Here is a 19,489-nt window from a genome sequence, read left to right as displayed (position 1 = left end):
TGTAAATGAATATAAAAAAATGTAAATAAAATTTAAGTAAAGGAGACATTCATCAAAACACGTTTAAACAAAAAAGCCACCTCTGATTATCAGTGCAAAGAAAACATTATCACGTATTAATTAACGTATTTATGAGGGTGATTTTGACATTTCTGCCACTGCCCAGAAGGGGTCGCTAATACTAAAATGTACGTAACGCCTATATCCCCTCGTAGAAAAAAACGTAGAGGAAATCTGCAGCTGACATTTTCCCTACGTTTGTACCACAGAAGAAGAACAACGATGCAGCGAGACAAGACAGGAAGCACGGCGGTGGCCGGTGATAAGTACGAATAAATTAATTATCTCTGTGTTTTTTTTTAACACATGCTCCTTTAAAGTCTTCGTTATTTGTGTACCTTATCTGCTTTATTCTTTTTTTGTATTAAAATGGGTAATAACTCATACACACTCCCCACGTTTACTGTATGCGTTGTTCCAGACCGGACCGGGAGACCGCCATCATGTCCAAATATTACGATGGCGTCGAGTTTCCTTTTTGCGACGAGTTCTCGAAGTACGAAAAGCTCGCCAAGATCGGCCAAGGCACATTCGGGTAAAAATACTTTTTATTGTACGATGAATTGCTTTTAAGCTTATTTATAGTCATACAGAGCGCAGTTGTGTCTAATCTGGGGAACTGTTGTGATTATGTAGCTCGTTAGCCGATAGGGCATGAGGGACAGCAGGGTTCTTTATTTCTGTATTTGTTCTTTAGTCATATTTAGTTTTGCGTTGAATATATTGTTTGTTTATTGTTGGAATATGGTATTTGGCAGTCCCTGAACAAGTACGTTATGGTATATTTTTGCATTAATACTCTCTAAAAGGATGCTCGAGGACTATAAATGTATACTGTTAATTAAACCATGTGTTTTGCGGGTTTGTGTCTTTGATGCTAAAGATCTATTTTATTTGGCATGTGCGCATGTCAGAGACAATTGTGTACTGAAATGTTTGTTGTGAACCTCAGGGGTGTGTCAGCAACCATTTTAGTATTTTTTCTCAAGGGACAATACTATTGAAATGAAACTTGGATATATTTTAGAGTAGCTCTCTGAAAATAACTCAACATACAGCCATTATTGTCTAAATAGCTGGCAACAAAATTAAGTAAAAAAAAATTAGGTGATAACGTCTCTAGGTTACGAACGTAACCCTATTTCCCAGAGGGAACGAGATGCTGCGTCGAAACGCTATGGGCATTCCCACAGCGTTTCGACGCAGCTCGAGTTCCTGAAGGGGAACTGGGTGTAACCATGAAAAGCAGCATGTCCTACTTCTCATGTTCATGTGTTTGTCTGCTTGACAGGGTCATACAAATTTGTGTATCTTCTATTAGAGCAGTTAAAATTTGGTGCTTTGAGTACAATTCTCTCATACTGACCACTGGATGTTCGACATGGCACCTCATGGCAAAGAACTCTCTAAAGATTTGAGAATTAGAATTGTTGCTCTCCACAAAGATTTTCTAGACTATAAAAAGATCAGGGAAACCGAGTTACAGAACAGTGGCCAGGGTCATACAGTGTTTTTTCCAAGATGGGTTCCACTCGGAGCAGACCTCTCACTGGTCAATCAAAGAAGTTGTCCTCGTGCTGTGCTTCAGGTACAGAAGCTGCTTCAAAAAACAGACGCATGAGTGCTGCCAGCATTGCTTTAGAGCAGGGGTGTCAAACTCAGGCCCGTGGGCCAAATCTTTTAAATCTAAATTATATTTGGCCCGCTAGATCATATCAAATGTGTATTAGAGCTGCCCACCAGTGTATAGCGCATACAACGCTAATACTACAAATCCCAAAATGCTTTGTTAGTGCGCGGGCGCGTCAGTTCGAGACCGCTGAAAAACGTCAAGCTGAAAAACTCCACGTACTCAGCGCTGAATTTACCCGGTGATTTGCGGACTTTGAAGCCCAGAAATGCAGATTTGAACTGTTTAGTAATCCGTTTGTGGTTGACGTGGAAAGCGTCCAAATGGATCTGATTGAACTCCAGTGTAGAGACACGCTCAAGTCAAAGTACGACTGTGTGTGTGCTGCACAGTTTCCATGTTTTTCCCCGACACACTGCACCAACTCCGTGCCCAAGCTGCTCACACGCTCTCTATGTTCGGCAGCACATATCTGTGTGAGAGTAACTGTTCTCTTTAATGAAGATGAACAAAACACCACTCAGGAGTATCACTGATGAACACCTTCACTCAATCCTGAGGATTTCCTCAGCTCAGAGCCTAAACCCAGACATGATGCCAGGTATCTAAGAAGAGATGCAGGTATCTGACTTCAACCAATCAGAGTGTAGCAAACTGAGCTTGAATGAATGTTGTCTTTATGCACTTTTTCTACTCCAAGGCATGAACTGTTAATGGTTGAAAGATTGTTTTTATTTATTTTTTTAAATTGAAGGAAATTATTATTATTTTTGGTTGTTTTGTTGTTGGCCTGTGAAAAATGATTTACATTAAAAAGAAATTCGAAAGGCTATAGATAGATAGATAGAGAGAGAGAGAGAGATAATGAGATAATGAGATAATGAGAAAGGAATACCACTGATGTGTGTTTTATTTTAAATTTAATTTCTTATGTGTATAATATTAAACTTTGGTTGTTCCAGATTTAATGTTTATGCAAAACTTAAGTTTGTTTCCATATAAAAAGGTTCAACATTACACATCTGGAGAGACGGAAAACATGCACAATCGCAGTCATTTTTTTAATAAATATTGAGTTTGCCCCGTGACTTCGTCCCAGTTTTTAATTTTGGCCCACTGTGAATTTGAGTTTGACACCCCTGACTTAGAGGATGCAGAAGGTCAGATTGTCAGTGCTCAGACCATACGCAGCACACTGCAACATGTCTGTTTGCATGGCCATTGTCCCAGGAAGAAGCCTCTTCTGAAGCAGGCTTACAGGAATGTCCACATACAGTTTTCTGAAGACAACCTGCATGAATTACTGGAACCATGTCCTGTGGTCTGATGAGACTAAGATAAACTTGTTTGGCTCAGATGATTTCCAGCATGTGTGGTGACCCGCTGGAGAGAAGTACCAAGAAAATTGTGTCTTGCCTACAGTCAAGCATGGTGGTGGTAGCATCATGGTCTGGGGCTGCTGTTATGGGGAGCTGCGGTTTATCGAGGGGAAACATGGATTCCAACATTTACTGTGACATGAAGCAGAACAACTTCCTTCAATAACTGGGACGAACTGCAATTCCCAACATAATTATGACCCCAAACACACTGCCAAGATGACAACTGCCTTGCTGAAGAAGGTGAAGGTGATTGAGTGACCAAGTATGTCTCCAGACCTGAACCCTGTTGAGCACCTGTGGGGCATCCTCAAGCAGAAGGTGGAGAAGTGCCATGTGTCTCTGGTGAATTGTTTTACAAAAGAAATTGACACAGTTAACACTTTGGACACAGTTTTGACATGTTCATTTAGGGTGTACTCACTTTTGTTGCTAGTTATTTAGACAATAATTGCTGTATGTTGAGGTTTTTAGAGGACAGTAAATCTTTACTGCTATACAAGCTGTACATTGACTACTCTTTCATTCATATTCATATATATATATATATATATATATATATATATATATATATATATATATATATATATATATATATATATATATATATATATTAAATAAATGTGGCTGAAATGTAAGGGGTGTACTCACTTTTGTGAGATACAATACATTTAATGACATTCACACAAACACAATCCTATATTTTATTGGACTGCTTTTTGCTTTGATTATGGCAGCCAGTTGTGCCATCGCTTTGATAAGCATTTAATTCCCTCCAGATTTGCATTACGCTTTTCACCAAAATATTTATTGATGATACGAGATTCGAAATGCTGTGTAAATTCTTTCCATCTCATCCTGTATATCCCCAATAGGTTTAAAGTCTGAACTCTGTGGTGGCTAAACAACGTGTGAAAATGTTGTCTCATGTTCCCTGAGCCTGATGAATCCTGCATTGTCATCTTGGAATATGCCTGTGTCATCAGAGGGAAAGAAAACTTGGTCATTCAATGGTCAGCTGACCTCATTTTGGGCACATATTATTGCTGAGCTTAAACTTGACCAACTAAAGTAACCCCAGACTATACCACATAGATTTGTACAGTAGAGGCATGATTTGTGCATCATTTCATCTGCCTTTTTTCTTACCATGCTTCAGCAATCTCCTTAGTTCTCTTTACTCTGTTTCTGAAGGGTCAAGTTACTGACATGCATCAAGCAATGTTTTCCATGACCACAGGATATGTTTTCTTAGAAATGAGAAGGTACTCAATGCATCAGTTAGGATTAAATCACTTGTTGCCAGCTGAAACTTTAAAATAATTATCCAGTGGAAAATCTCATTGCATTTCATTGCCTCTGCATTCATATTTTGCATGTATAGTTTTATTTATGTTTGTACTCTCCAGAGTTAGCTGGAACCAAATTCCTTGTGTATGTCAACACACTTGGCCAATGAACCTGATTCAAATTCGACTCCTCTCAATGTTCATCTGCTTTCTACAGGGAGGTGTTCAAGGCCAAACATAGGCAGACTGGCAAAAAAGTTGCTCTGAAGAAGGTGCTTATGGAAAATGAGAAAGAAGGGGTAAGTCTCAGAGCGGAGCTTTGGCTGTATCCTGAATTTCTTGTTTTCTGATGCTGGCATTATTCCTTTTCCTCTGAAGAACCATCTTAATTCACCATGTTTATTGATTAGATTGACATGGCAGATGATCAACTAACTTGTAACTCAGTTAGAATGACTGGAACCCAGTTTAATGCTTGTGGATAGACAACCCGATTATACCGTTCAGGTTTTTAAAATCAGTAATTAGTAATAACAAACTTTCTGTAATTGCTCCTGCTTATAGTTTTCAAGTTATGCATTTTTTTTCATTTTTTATTGAAGTAATAGTGTGAAATCATTTCAAGTAAAATAATCTACAGGCATTTCGCTTTGCATTCTGTTCCATCATGTTCTGTGTAAATATCAGTATCTTGTGTTTTTCAGTTTCCCATCACTGCACTAAGAGAGATCAAGATACTTCAGCTTCTGAAGCATGAGAATGTTGTAAATCTAATTGAGATCTGTCGAACAAAAGGTAAGCTCTTCATTAGGTTTCTTTAATTGTAATATATTTGGAGCTAAAACTCTTTTTCAAAATGTGTTTAAAAATAAGGAATTTCAGAGTTAGAACATAAGCATTTGTTGTTTAATAACAATAATTAATAACCCTGAATTTTTTTGGCCTAATAGATGCATCTTATTGTAAATATAATTAAGTATGTGGTGTGTGTGTTGTGCAGCCACACAGTTTAACCGTTACAAGGGCAGCATATACCTGGTGTTTGACTTTTGCGAGCACGATCTTGCCGGCCTGCTTAGCAACGCCAACGTTAAATTCACGCTGTCCGAGATTAAAAAAGTCATGCAAATGCTGCTAAACGGACTCTACTACATCCACAGAAACAAGGTTAGAATCTTTTATTACTCTCTTTATTGTAGTGGGTAATTTTCAATGATGTCATGATTTTTATTTTGGGGCAGTTGTACATGTCAAATATGCTTTTTTTTATGTGTTGTTTTTTTTGTTTTGTTTTTTAACATATGTTAACATATGTGATATGAAAATCAACATGGCAGATTTTTTGGAAATAATTTTATGGTGCCGCATGAGTGACATTTCTATACAGTTCTATACTATATGAGTGTATTTCTATGCAGTGCATTCAGAATGTATTCAGATGCCCTTCAGGGAACAATCACTGCAATTTAAAGTTCACAACAAATTTGAGCACCTTGGATTTAGATTTTAGGGCAAATTTTCACTATTCATGATTTTATTTGTTATATACACAGTATATAGCAGTGAAAAGAAAACTTGGCCTCCTCCCCCTTAGACTGTGGGACTAAAACACTAACTGTGGTCATATCATGTGGTAGTCATATGTAGAAGAAAGTTCCAGAGACGTGTAGAATCAACATGTACTGAAACTGTTCTGGTGCTTGTGGTATTTGTCACCCATAATTACCCCTTTTTTTCCTTCCTGTTTTTAGATCCTGCACAGAGACATGAAAGCAGCAAACGTGCTTATCACAAGGGATGGTGTATTAAAACTTGCTGATTTTGGCTTGGCAAGAGCCTTCAGCCTGGCAAAGAACAGCCAGGGCAATCGCTATACCAACCGAGTAGTGACACTGTGGTACAGACCTCCAGAGCTCCTGCTGGGTGAGATTTGAGTTAGAGAACCATAAGTTGTACCAGAGCAAAAATTAAATCAATAACATGTCCATACACTACTAAACTAATTAATTACATTCATGAAAATTTACCATCATCAGAGCTAAAAATAAATAAATTGTATGTGGTATACAGGCATGCAAGTGAATCCTAACCAAATTCACAAGAGGATAGAAAACACAATTTGTTTTAACTTTTGTAAGAGTTCTGCAGTGATATTTACTTTTAAGTTACAAAGGAAGTGCGTGTGTGTGTGTGTTCACTTGCTGTGGTGCAATGATGAAGAAATCATTGGTGCTATTCACTTCCACAGCTATATAGAATAACCACAGCTCATGATTTATTAATTACATATTACCGTTAAAGCTAAAATTCTGCATTTTTATCAACATGTTCGGGATGAGGGCTCCTTTCACAGATTCACAGTGCTCTATTAGAGAAGTCCACTTTGAAAGAATGAATTATTCTGTGGCAATTGGACGACTTGCAACTATCCAGATATTTTTGATAGTTTTGAACATCAGCCTCATCTAATTTGACATTGTTGCCAGTTGTCACAATAAACAAGAAAAATCTAGGGTTAGTTTGCAAAAGTGGGCTTTGCATGTTATGCAAGTATGAACTTTGTGTATTTATGTACAGTGGAACCCACTTATCTCGACCTCGGTTAACTCGCCAACCCTATTAAGTCGACGTTTTTGAAGTGGAACCGCCAAATTCTCGCTTTGTCTTAGCATTTTTAATCGGTTATGTCGATTCTTTTATGTCGATGAACCCTAATATCTCGAGCACAAGGGGGGGCAAATTTGCCACTTAACGTCGGTTATCTTGATCCCCATGACCAATCACCGGCTTTTGCCACATCACCATCTCACTACCGTATTTTCGCGTATATAAGACGCGTCTTATAGAAAGTTTTACATACCCCTCACCCAGGGTGCATCTTATATACGCGAAAATACGGTAGTGAGATGGCACCGTGCAGCCGCAGACAAAAACTCACGGAAGTGGCGGAAAAATCAAGCCTTACAGACGCTACAGGTGTAGGATACTTTTCAGAGCTGTGTGTCAGAGTGAAATGACTCGAGAATTTAATTTTGACACTGGTTATCTTTTTGTAAAAACGAACTACACCACGCACGTTTTTTGTGATTTTGTGAATGATCTTTGTGTTTGCAATGTTGGAGAATATAATAAAGGTTTGTATTGTATACTGGTAAATCTCTGCTGTTAGTCGGTGCACTTATGCCTTTTGTTCTTAACAAACATCTATGTACATTTTTATAGCATGCCTTCATCAAACAAATCGCGGGAACGCTGTTGTGTAAAAAAATCTCCAAAAACATGTGCATGTACATTCTCATTTAATAACGCACATCATGTACATAAAGACATTTCAAGCACGTTAATATATTGCCGCCATATTGGTTTTCGTTTATCTCGATCATTGGTTATCTCTACGCTTTTTGGCACCCCCCTACGCTGTCGACATAACTGGGTTCCACTGTAAATTGCATTGCATGTGTGTCTGTTCATGTGTGTCTGTTAAGGAGAGCGTGATTACGGGCCACCCATCGATCTGTGGGGTGCAGGGTGTATCATGGCAGAAATGTGGACCAGGAGCCCCATCATGCAAGGAAACACAGAACAGCACCAACTCACTCTGATCAGCCAGCTGTGTGGCTCCATTACAGCAGAAGTAATGAAGCTCTGCATGTTTATTGCGTATTTATTGTGGGTTTGCTTTCCAGCACTGATTGCTTGGCATTGCTAGTAGTAACTGTTGCTTTACTGTTTACATTAAAAAGGTAATTTGTCAACAATATACACGAAAAGACTAAGCTAATATTTATTATAGAATTATTTATGTACAAGGAACAAAGAACCGAATCTCTGAATGTCACCTACTTCCTCTTTCTCAGGTATGGCCTGGTGTGGATAAAAAATATGAGCTGTACCAGAAGATGGAGTTACCTAAGGGACAAAAACGAAAGGTAAAAGAGCGCCTGAAGGCGTATGTTAAGGACCCATACGCTCTTGATCTGATCGATAAGCTACTGGTGTTGGACCCAGCGCAGCGCGTGGACAGTGACGACGCTCTGAACCACGACTTCTTCTGGTCTGACCCCATGCCCTCTGACCTTAAACATATGCTCTCCACACACAACACATCTATGTTCGAATACCTGGCACCCCCGAGGCGCCGCGGTCACATGCCCCAACAGCCGGCCAATCAAAATCGCAACCCAGCTACAGCCAGCCAGTCTGAGTTTGACCGGGTTTTCTGATTACTCTGATGTCAAACAACTTTATATCTCTTCATATCTTTAAAGGGGGGGATATGATTCATGAGATCCAGCTGAGATGAGCAAAGTGAATTTAATTTGACTATCAGATGTCAAAGTAATAAACCGTGACACTCTGCATCTTCTAATCAATAGTCTCGTTATGTCAAGATGCAATGCTTTGAATTACGTCTTTGATCATACAGATGTACTCTCGCTGAACATCTCTGCTTTATCCACATGTTCATTTTGCCACATTTTGGATTGCTGTGGATTGGAGCTTAGCTCACAGAACAGGTTTGCTGTGTCTGTTAACTGAAGTGGGACCAGCGGTTCATTGGGAATGAGTTGCACATCAAGTAAGAAAAGATGAAAGAAAACAGTCATTATGATTACACAGTCTCTATTTGAGACTATATGTTTTGCACCCTTTTGTTTAAATTCCAGTTTTTCCTGTATTCTGAATTGTGCAAAACATACCTTGTATTATTTTAGCTTATTATGTTTAGAATTTATGTAGCTATTTATCATATGGTTTGTACCCTTGGATGTGTTAATGTTTTAACTTTTTATCACTTTTTACAAAAAATAATGCTGTTTGTTTTGTTTGTTTTTTTGAGGTAATTGAAACACCAATAAACCTCTGTTTGCTGCAGGTGTTGTGATATTTACTTGAAGCCACTAAGTGGCGCAGTAGCACATCTTTTGGATGAATGAAAATAATTTTTAATGCACTACTATTACTTATACATTGTATTAACATTATCTACAGGGTGGGTAAAAAGTAACTAGGCCATCTTTAAAAGCCATAAAACTTGGCGATCTTATTTTCAGGCAGGATTGTGCATCATCCAATTTTGCTCTTACTGTGTGTGCGTGGTTAGAGCAGCATTTCTCAGGACGTTGGCTGGGACGTCGTGGCCCCCAAGAAGTCCAGATCTCACACCGTGTAAAAGAAGATGTACAAGACAATGCCTCGCACACTGGAAGACTTGGATGCACGGAGGTTCATCCAAGGTTCAGGAGGTTCTCAGCAAAATCCTAAACGGCTTCCTTCAGAAGACTGACTGCATTCCATTCCTGGCCGTTTGAGGAAACTAGTTAAAGCCAGCATTGAAATTTATAGATTTGCTTTAATTTTTCTTTGTCATAAAGTACATATACAATTTTTCTAATTTGTATTAGAAATATGGAGTTTATTTTAAATTTTAATGCCTAGTTACTTTTTACCCTCCCTGTAAATACCTAATGGGCAGCATTTTAAAACTGATGCCTGGGTTCATAAATTATATAAATAATGATTGCTTCTATCAAACACTAAAAAGAACCAGGGTTTTATAACTCAGTGTTTTGGACCTAAGATGCCTGAATATAAAAAATGATCAGCTTATTTTAAAGACTCCACTACTACGTCTGTTGCTAATATTCTGCCTGTGTCCCAAAAACCAAAGTCCAACATTATATTTGGTTATAACTAGGCTGTATGCCCTCTTGACCAGTTGTTTGAGACCTCCTCAACACATTTATTATATGATCCCATCTGTTTAATTCTATTATTCATAGATTCTGGTTCTATCATTCGTGATATTCGGTCTCTTTACTCACTGATCACATCCTATTTTACTATTTTACTTACTAAAGCTAGTTAAAGACCCATTTAATTTAAATGAACATCAAACTAATAACTACAACATCTCATTAACAAATAAGAAAAAAACGTGAGCCCAATTTGAGAACCATTATTATTCCTTGTATTTATAAATGTAGCAATGTTCCATTTAAATTTAAATTCAGTTTTATTTGTATTGCACTTTTAACAATAGACCTTATCCCAAAGTAGCTTTATAGCGATAAAGAAGTTCTAAAATATTAAACTGTACGTTTATCCCTAACAAAGAACCAAATAGCAACAGTGACAAGGAAAAGACTCATGGGTATAGGAATTAATTCGCCAGATCCAAAAAAGAAGAAATGGACATGGTCACTGGAGCCTCAGGAGAGAAGAGAGAATAGAGCAGATGTGTGACAGAGAGAGAAACAAGGATTATTAAATATCCTTATTGATTTATATCTCAAGTGACTCTTCGTTGGACATGATGTGTTTGAATCTATGTGTGTATGCCCTTTACTTTTAAATAAGGAAGCAAAGAAAAAGTTTACTAGTTATAGTATTTAGGCAAATGATTGTGGACATCTGACCATCACATTCTATGTGCTTGTTAAACACCCTATTGCAGAAGTAGTTCCTCATTTGTTGTTATAATAATTTTAATTCTTTTAAGAAGGCTTTCTATTAAATATTAGAGCATGGCATAAGATTTTTTTATTCTAATAAGTCCATTTGCTATTACCCTACTGAACTACACTACACTCCTAGGACACTGATGGGTCACTATGTTTACTATTTTACTACTAATAATCATCATGCAGCTCCGATCCACTCTGTACATTCTGAATCATCTCTGGACGATTAAAACTATATAAATGTAATGCATAGAATATCCTAGATTATCTTTTAACACTTAACATTTGTAAAGTTGTACATACAAAGTAAATATCTCATATTGTAAATTTATATATCCTAAATCTCTATGCATTGTGCCTTAAACACTTCTTGAGAATACTTTAATTTTTCCCTATAGATTGTGTATATATATATATATATACACACACACACACACACACACACACACACACACACACACACACACACACCATTTTTTTCTAGTAAATATTTTTTTTAATAAAATATTATTTATCATATTATTTAACCAAGCAGGCATTTTATTTATAATTGTTTTAAAAATGTAAATGATGATCACAAATGTTAATTTATTATAAACTGCATAAAAAATTACATTTGTTTTTTTGTTTTGCATTTCTTCCACCAACTGTCCCAAATGTAACAGAACCATGACTTGAAAACTGAGGTACTGTGATTTGTGTGTGTGTGTGTGTGTGTGTGTGTGTGTGTGTGTGTGTGTGTGTGTGTGTGTGTGTGTGTGTGTGTATGTATGTATGTGTATGTTTTATATATATATATAACATTTTATTTTTTTCTCTCTCTTTATTTCATAGCTTTTCTCTTGGCTGCACTGCTTCCACTAGGTTTGAGTTTCTAACCAATCATATTTTAGGCATCATGTGTTGGCAGTGTCAAAGCAATTTCCCTAGAGGCCTTCCGAATCAACAGTGTAGATGCCTGTAGCCTAAAATACATGAGAATGAGGAAGTTCCTTTAACTAATCAGATTTAGAGTTGATAACACATGGGGGATCTAGCAGGCGTACAGTAACATGCATTTTGTTTCTGCATAATTGCATTTTGATGTCCTTTGATTGGATGTTCACAGAGCACACTAGTCAGAGCTTGCAAACCGCATCTGTAGCAAACTGCACTAGGTAAAATATACTCTTAGATTTATAGCTTTTTTTTTTCATTCCACAAAAACGAAAATAAAATGTATTTGGTTGTAGTTATATATACAAGGCCATTTTCAAGGTAGACTTTTCAAGAAAAGCTGTACGTCATGAGGAAAGATTGGCAGGTACTGATCTTCTAATCAGTATATGTTAATGGTTTTCTAAGGGAATGTGTTCTGTTTTATAGCAGATTTTTATTGCAGGGAAAAGGATGGACAGTTTGCTCCCTACTATTTTGTGCCCTACACTGTGCCCGGCTATATTATTTTCTAACATTAAAAGGTGCACGTACATAGAGAGTAGGGGGCCAATTGGGATTTGGCCTGTGGGACTCTGAGGTACATAGATGGAGTTATTGCTCTCGCTCTCACACACACACACGAGCAGAGCAGAGCAGAGGGAGAGGTGGGGGAGGGCGCACTAACCACGCGAGACAGTGAGTGAGTGAGAGAGAGAGAGAGAGAGAGAGAGAGAGAGAGCACCCACCCACTCGCGCTCTAGAACATATACACATCGGACCAGTTTTCTCGCTCGCGCGCACTAAAAGCTGAAAGCCGTCTGTAACAGAACCCCGGATTACTGAAACCATGAGCTGGGGCACTGAATTATGGGTAAGTCGCCTCCTTGTTGAAACACCGCACCGACTGCCGGAAGGCAACAGCGGATTCACGCGCATCGTTGCTCCGCTCGCGCTGTGGCGGTGCTGCTGCCTGGGAGGATCTACGCCACACGCAATTCCGTTAGTTTTGTCGGCGTGTGTGTGTGTGCGTGTGCTGTCTCTTTGAGGGCCGATCTGCTGTCGTCTGCTTTAGGACGCGATCGGCTTTGGGAAAGGCCTGATTTGTGAAAGGCGCTCGCGCGTGATCTGGTACCGCTTGCAGGAATTGTCTGAGGATGATGATGATGAGGAGGAGGAGGTGGAGGCGAAGGAGAAGATGACTGGGGAACTGCAGTATCCTACTGGTTCACATGATCAGAGTGATGATCGTTCAACATGTTGTTTGTGAGCGCTTATTACAGAATGAGCAGAGGAGCAGGAACACAATAAATGCGTTGAGGGACGCGAGCTGAGCAGGTCGCAGTGCACATGCGTGTTACCATCCTCATTCTACACGTTCGGCAGAAGTCAAGCGGTTAGTTATTCTGCCAACTAAAACAGTGGCATTGCATGGCATGTCGGGAAGCTGGTGTTGTTTTGTCGACAAACTTCTATTCTTTTTCTTTGCACATTTAATATCAGGGGCTGCAGTTTTCTTCTATTAAATTGGAAACTGTATTATATAAGACTTGATCAGTTTTAATAAGTATCCAAAATCTACTAAGTTAAAATGCATTCCCCCCCCCCCCCCCCAGATTGTATTATGTAGTTATGGATGCTTTTGAACAACTGAATGTTACATCTTTTACTGGAACATGAACATTTACAAGGTGTACACTTTGCCTCAGCACTCTGATCTGAAATATAAAATGTGTACATACAATTCTGATGTATTTGATCAAGCCACTAAAATGGATTGCAGTATATTTCTCCAGTATCATCAAAATAAATATAAAAAGCAGATATGTCCCACTAAAATTATCATATGCAATTCAGCTTTTAACTGTCAAGCCAAGGCTTTGGACAACTGTTAAACTGTTAAGATGAGCGAAACCAAATCAGAATTGCAGACAAAATGTTTTTATGCTTAAAAGTTAAGAATTGTTTCTTTTTTCCGTGTCTTCACCTGTGATGGATTTTTGTAATTGTGCACCCGGATTTGTGCACATCCACAATATAGTCCTCTTAAAATGTTAGAAATCTTACAGCAGTTTAAGGCTCTCAAGGCAGACAGAATACACAATTTTACAGGGTTCAAGTTATTCTTTGTAGTGCACCAGTCATTACAGTGTCTAGTTGTTACTTTAGTCACTTTAGTTGCTAGTCAGTATTTCTACTGACTAAAACATCACCATTGTATGATCTTGATCTTGATAAATAATAACGAATATGTTGTGCTGTTGGAAATTGGAAAGCCGTGCGTGCTTGTGCATTAATGCAAAAATAGATTTTAACTCTGAGCATGCTATACCATTCTTATTTGTGTTAACTGGGTCATTACTTGCAACACTTCAAGAAAACCACTGGCTATTCTATTCTTGGTTTTGACGATCATTTCTTTTCTTCACATTCTTCTAGAGTCTTTGCACTGGCCTGTCCTGTCATTATTTGACTTGTATTAATGCACAACACATTTGGAACACATCCAGAAAGAGACTGTATAAGTAGGCGCCATTTTTGAGTAGCAGTTGTCTGGATCTGATATAAAAGCAAACCCATTTGAGGAGCAAAGCGGATCATCTGTTTTTTAAAGGTTCATTAATCTGATTGTAAAATGAATGTCACCTGCATCTGTCTTTGACTGGCATAATTGCCTTTAAAGTTTTAAAAGATGGTAGACTCAGCTGTTTCCCAAATAACCATCATTTTAATAACAACCGCTTTCATATATTGAATTAGTATTTTTACTGTTTTGACCAATTTGTGTAGACTGCCAGATCTTTTTTAGACAAGAAATGTTAGTTAGTTTTAGTTAGCTTTTTTGTTAGTAAAGCACTGAAAAATTTATAGAAGTATGAAAATATGTTTAGTGGGTTGAGTGGGATAACTAAGCATTCATCTTTATGTAACCGCTTTATGGCTGCATTCACACTGAGCTTTTTGTTCCAGTGACATTGTCTATTTATACACATATGAATGCTAGAGACCATAAACAAAAGCTGGGTGCAAAGAAGTTCATCATTCTGCTGCATTTCAAAGTTCAATTTTGGTCAACTCTGACCTGCGAATTTGTATGACGTGAAGATGTGACCAATACATGATTGATACGTCACAGTGTGACCTCTTCAGAAAATAAAGAAAGCACTGATAGCAGTGTTTCAACATTTTATTTAATATATTTTATCTAATAATTTATTTAATTCATGAGTATAAAATTAACATTAAAAAATGCTGAATGGTTTGTGGTGTCACAGCAGGAACAGATTGTTTATTTTAATATTGTCATATCCAGTTTCCAACCCATATTTACCGCAGGTCTCTGAAGAAATTTCACATAATAAAAGTCATGTATGACCGCAGTCTTATCATGATCAGGGTCTCAGTGAACCAGCTGTCTGTACGAGAAACACAGCACAGATGAGACACATCTAATGCTTGTTTCTGGCTACAATCATTTTTAATTCTGTATTTGGATACAGGACTTCTGATAATACTATGATAAAACTATGCTGAAAACATAGTTTGACCTAATTTATCATGATAACCAGAGTGTCATAATATTTTCCAATCACTACTTCCAGGCCTGTTATCAACTGCTAGTACCTAATTGGTTGCTGTTCGAAAAATATACTCAGAGACTCTTTAGCAGGTCTATAGAGACTGTACAGAGGACATATGATCAAATCAATGTCAGATCCTGAAGCTCTGCAGCCTTTTATTGTAAGCCAGAGCTGTGGCACTGTCCAGTATTTAATCACATTTAACCACTCGACACTAGCTACAGAAGTTGCAATGCTAACAGGGTTTAGAGAGCAAAACCAGTGGCACAAACAACACATTCTTATTCATTCTCTCTGTCACGTATGACCAAAATCTCTAATAAAAAATTTGAACTGTATATGTGTGATATCAGTGTGAAAAAAGTAGTATGAAGTTAGTTAGTGCAGTATTATGTGGTTTCTGTGTTCACAGTCTAGACCAAAATGTTTGATCTAGTAAACAGAATTATGGGATTGTCTCCATTTACACTTGCAGTGCTGAATTTAGGAGCACAAACACATCTTTGTTAACCTCTGCCCAGAAGAAGCACAGGGGTCCCAGTGTATTAAATATTTCAATGTTTTATTGTATATCATTTTTTTCAGTGATTATGATTTTCAGTGTATGCTTGGTATTACTATAAGAAATGCAACGTGATAATGTGTATAAGTGTATATTGTCCTTGAACTTATAACTACACGTAAGAAATTCTTTGGCTCTGCTGAATTAGCCTTGAACACACACACACACACACACACACACACACACACACACACACACACAAGCACACACACACACACACACACACACACACACACACACACACACACACACACACACACAGAAATCCTGGATCATGCATCAGGGACATAAGCCCCAGTCTGCCAAGCTGTGGATGCCCATTGGCTCTGGTCCAACACACACACACACACACACACACACACACACACACACACACACACACACACACACACACACACACACATTTTCTTTAGTGGCAACACTGAAACTTATTCTTGAACCTTAAAATATTTTAAAACTAGGTCTAACCAAGAGTCTAACCTTGTGTGTTACTGTCATGTCAATCAAATTGTAAGTCAGTTGGTAGTTTGTGTTGGTTTCTGTCATTACTATTCTTTTAACTCTCTTGCCCAAGTTTAAACTTCATTACAGTGTAATACTGCACTAATAGCTAATTGCTCTCTGTTTGTACAGTGTCATAGATGCACAGATACTAGCAACTTTTTAAAAAGGGAAGAATATCTGAAAAAAAAAACAACCACTATTTTACCCCAGCCCAACATTATCGTTGGCTATTGCTTTCCTTATACAGTAGTTAAATTCTTCTCAATCAAAAATGTAGCCTGGCCCACTCGCAACAACAGCCTTGTGGTGCTGTGAACCACAACTCACACTTTGAAAGTACCACTGCTTATTTGTTTTGCTTGCATTGCTGCAGTCCAAATTTAAAGTCCAGTTCACATCAAAAGCATTTCTGAAAGTTTTCTATTGCAACTAATTAATTCACATGTTACATGTGTGACCCTGGTTTAAGGGCACCACCTGCCTGAATTAGAAAATTCCTGACTAACAAGACATACACAGGCTAATTTCAGTCATCGTTCTCTCCCCCTCCTTTTTATCCTCCCTCTCCCTTAAATCAACTAATATGGAAAAAAACGCCAAAAAGTTTGTATCCTTTCTGCTCAAATTAAGTTTTGTATTAGTTCAAAGATGTGTGACATTTTATGCATTAGAATTTGCCAGACTATGTTTGTCAGGTAGTTACACATTGTTCTTTTATAATATTTGACCTGGTTTCAACTAACTGCGTATTCTAAGTGAAGCTGGTTTGATTCCTTTGGTTAGATAATTTTTTATGCCACATTTGTTTTCTGACTGGTGTACAATATATGCCCCACTCTGGTCATAATATGGCCGATGACCAAAAAAATGTTAGTAGGCTAAGTGTGTGTGTTGCTGGTACGAGTGCCACTGGTGTCATTCTGAATTATGTAAATGTCCACCAACCAAAAAGTGTTTAGCAGTTGTACTTTTTTTGTCAAAAATTACAAATGAGGAGAAACTCACTATGCATGAGAAATACACTTTCTTTTCTCTTTAAATATATACTATGTGACCCAACAGTGTAGGATTGCTTTATGGTGTGTGAATATAGATGTATAAGCAAGCAACAATGCAGAGGAAGGATGTAAGCAAAGCCAAACAGAGAAGCGGAATAAAGAAGCAGCAAGAGAGAAAACATGATATCGAGAAATAGATGTGGATATGAGTTTATTAGGTATAAAACTTCTTGCCATATACTGTCATGTTGTAAACAGAATTTCTTTTTTATGTCATTATTCTGTCTGCATGTGTGCATGTATGTATGTACTGTGATGCAGGACTTACCATCAAGACTAGAAGCTCAAACATAAAATTATAAACACTCTACTAACTCACAATGACAGTTGACTTCCTGTTGAATCATTTGATAAATCAGTTTCCTGCTGGTTTTCTAGCAAAATCCACTGCCTATTTGTTTCACTAAGAAGATGGATCTTAACTCAAATTTCCTATCAAATTCAAAGCAACTTTGCTTTGCTCTGAACCAGCTGGTGATGAATTCTGTTTTGATTAAATGAAACTAGCTATGCAGCTACGTGCTTAGTGGTAGCAGTCTTAAGGTCATATATCAGGTTAATTGAACATGAATATCTCACCAGGAGTAAATAACTGTGAATATGCTGTATGAGTCAGTGGTCTAAACTAAAGCCCCACTTAAATCATTTGTCTTTGCAGTACAACTTGGTCAGCAGTCTATATCCTTAAAACTAGACACTGAAAAAAATCATCATGGACCTGAATTATTAACTCTATAGAATGCAAGAACTTGCCATTTATTTGTAAAAAGAAGTAAATTAGTGCCTCTTAATAGATTGGGATCCTCTCAGGGTGTGTTTCTGCCCCACATTAAGTGTCTTGTCCACATCAACCCCTCTCTGGATCCACCATGGCCCTGACAATGCCAGTGCTGCTACTGAAAATTAGGGCTAATAGTTCATTCTATCTACATGCCCTAGAGCCAGATTTACTTATTATATAGTGTCAGGGTCTCATTAAATATTCATGACATATTTACATGATATAGTTTCAACTCTGCCAGCGCTTTGTCAGTACCATCTGTTACCAAACAAACACGACATCAGTCAGTGGAAGCAATTTGTCCTAAAGGATGAGAGGACACTGAGACAGGCTTTGACGGAACATAATGCTACAGTACACGCTGTACAAATTAAAAGCAAACACACAAAGGTATCTCATATTAAATATTTATATAAATGTTTATGATAAAATTTCTGACATTGAGAAAACATAAGAAAAAAAAAACATTTAATGGCAAAGATTGCAATGAAATGAGAAAAATATTTGAATTCTTAAATTTTGGTTTTCTCATGTCCTGGAGGACAGGACTCGAGTAAGCTGTCTTATATGGTCGCATTAAGATAGCTATGAAGTTGCTTTGCAGTCACTGACCTTTAAGGCCTTTGGAGAAAATGGATCAAATACACTTTGACTACACAATCAATGTCTTTGCTAAAAATAACTTCTTCTGTTAAAGATAATTAACCCCCTCTCCCCTGCGTTTTCGGAGCTGACACAGAATGTTGCATATGTAGGACAGGGAAGGATACATACCCAGTATATGATGCCTTTAAAAAGAGTGCAGATGGAGGCACCTGAGATGGCACCATATTATGCAAACAGTTAGACTAAGACATGGTCTTTGCTGAATAAAGTAAGTTAAAAGTTTCAGATTATTTTTAAAAGAGTTTAGAGTTTTTATAGTTATATTTTTGATTAAGTTTGTTAACACAATAAGTCAATTGAAAAAACCCTGCAAAGATAAAACTACATTTGTGTGTGTATGTGTGTGTATGATTAGGTTGGAAGGAATCATGGAATCATGTGGACCCCACATGATTCAGTACTTATGTCATTCTTTCAGCAGTACCAGAGGATAATTTGCTCCTCATGTAGTAAGATTACCATTAAGTCTCTCTATGTATTTCTAATGTAATATTAAAACATATCAGGTTCCTCGATTCTGGGAGAATTCTAGCAGTAGTATTAAATATATGATAAGTTTAATACAAACTGAAAGGTGAATGTCTTTATTTGACTAAAGCT

At 37.6% G+C, this 19,489-nt stretch overlaps 2 protein-coding genes and 1 long non-coding RNA gene across 8 annotated transcripts in view; 2 read left to right on the top strand and 1 right to left on the bottom strand.

Annotated features, from left to right (window-relative positions):
• The first annotated feature begins 192 nt into the window (after positions 1 to 192).
• cdk9 (cyclin-dependent kinase 9 (CDC2-related kinase)) lies at positions 193 to 9,233 on the top strand. Its single transcript, XM_083565243.1, has 8 exons — positions 193 to 326; positions 482 to 595; positions 4,576 to 4,657; positions 5,063 to 5,153; positions 5,359 to 5,525; positions 6,110 to 6,281; positions 7,844 to 7,992; positions 8,216 to 9,233. Exons 1-8 carry the CDS (start codon positions 283 to 285, stop codon positions 8,579 to 8,581), a joined length of 1,185 nt encoding a protein of 394 aa, XP_083421369.1. The 5' UTR covers positions 193 to 282; the 3' UTR covers positions 8,582 to 9,233.
• Positions 6,557 to 7,837, bottom strand: LOC310739405. The gene is made up of 2 exons (XR_014537384.1): positions 7,143 to 7,837; positions 6,557 to 7,105 (listed from the first exon to the last, which is right to left on the bottom strand). It is a non-coding gene; the product is annotated as an uncharacterized lncRNA (long non-coding RNA).
• A 3,209-nt stretch (positions 9,234 to 12,442) lies between the features above and the next one.
• Positions 12,443 to 19,489, top strand: part of fnbp1b (formin binding protein 1b) — an 83,266-nt gene continuing 76,219 nt past the window's right edge. For 4 of the 6 annotated variants that reach the window (XM_083565129.1, XM_083565127.1, XM_083565110.1 and 1 more), the window contains exon 1: positions 12,443 to 12,611. In XM_083565129.1, the coding sequence (XP_083421255.1) occupies positions 12,588 to 12,611 (24 nt within the window). In that variant the 5' untranslated portion in view covers positions 12,443 to 12,587. The remainder of the gene's footprint in view (positions 12,612 to 19,489) is intronic. The other 2 variants (XM_083565113.1, XM_083565122.1) reach the window with 2 other exon arrangements.

The sequence above is a fragment of the Silurus aristotelis genome, assembly GCF_946808225.1.
Source record: "Silurus aristotelis genome assembly, chromosome: 16".
Classification (NCBI taxonomy): domain Eukaryota; kingdom Metazoa; phylum Chordata; class Actinopteri; order Siluriformes; family Siluridae; genus Silurus; species Silurus aristotelis.
Note: the sequence above shows the minus strand (reverse complement) of the source record. Positions and strands in the feature narration are given on the sequence as shown.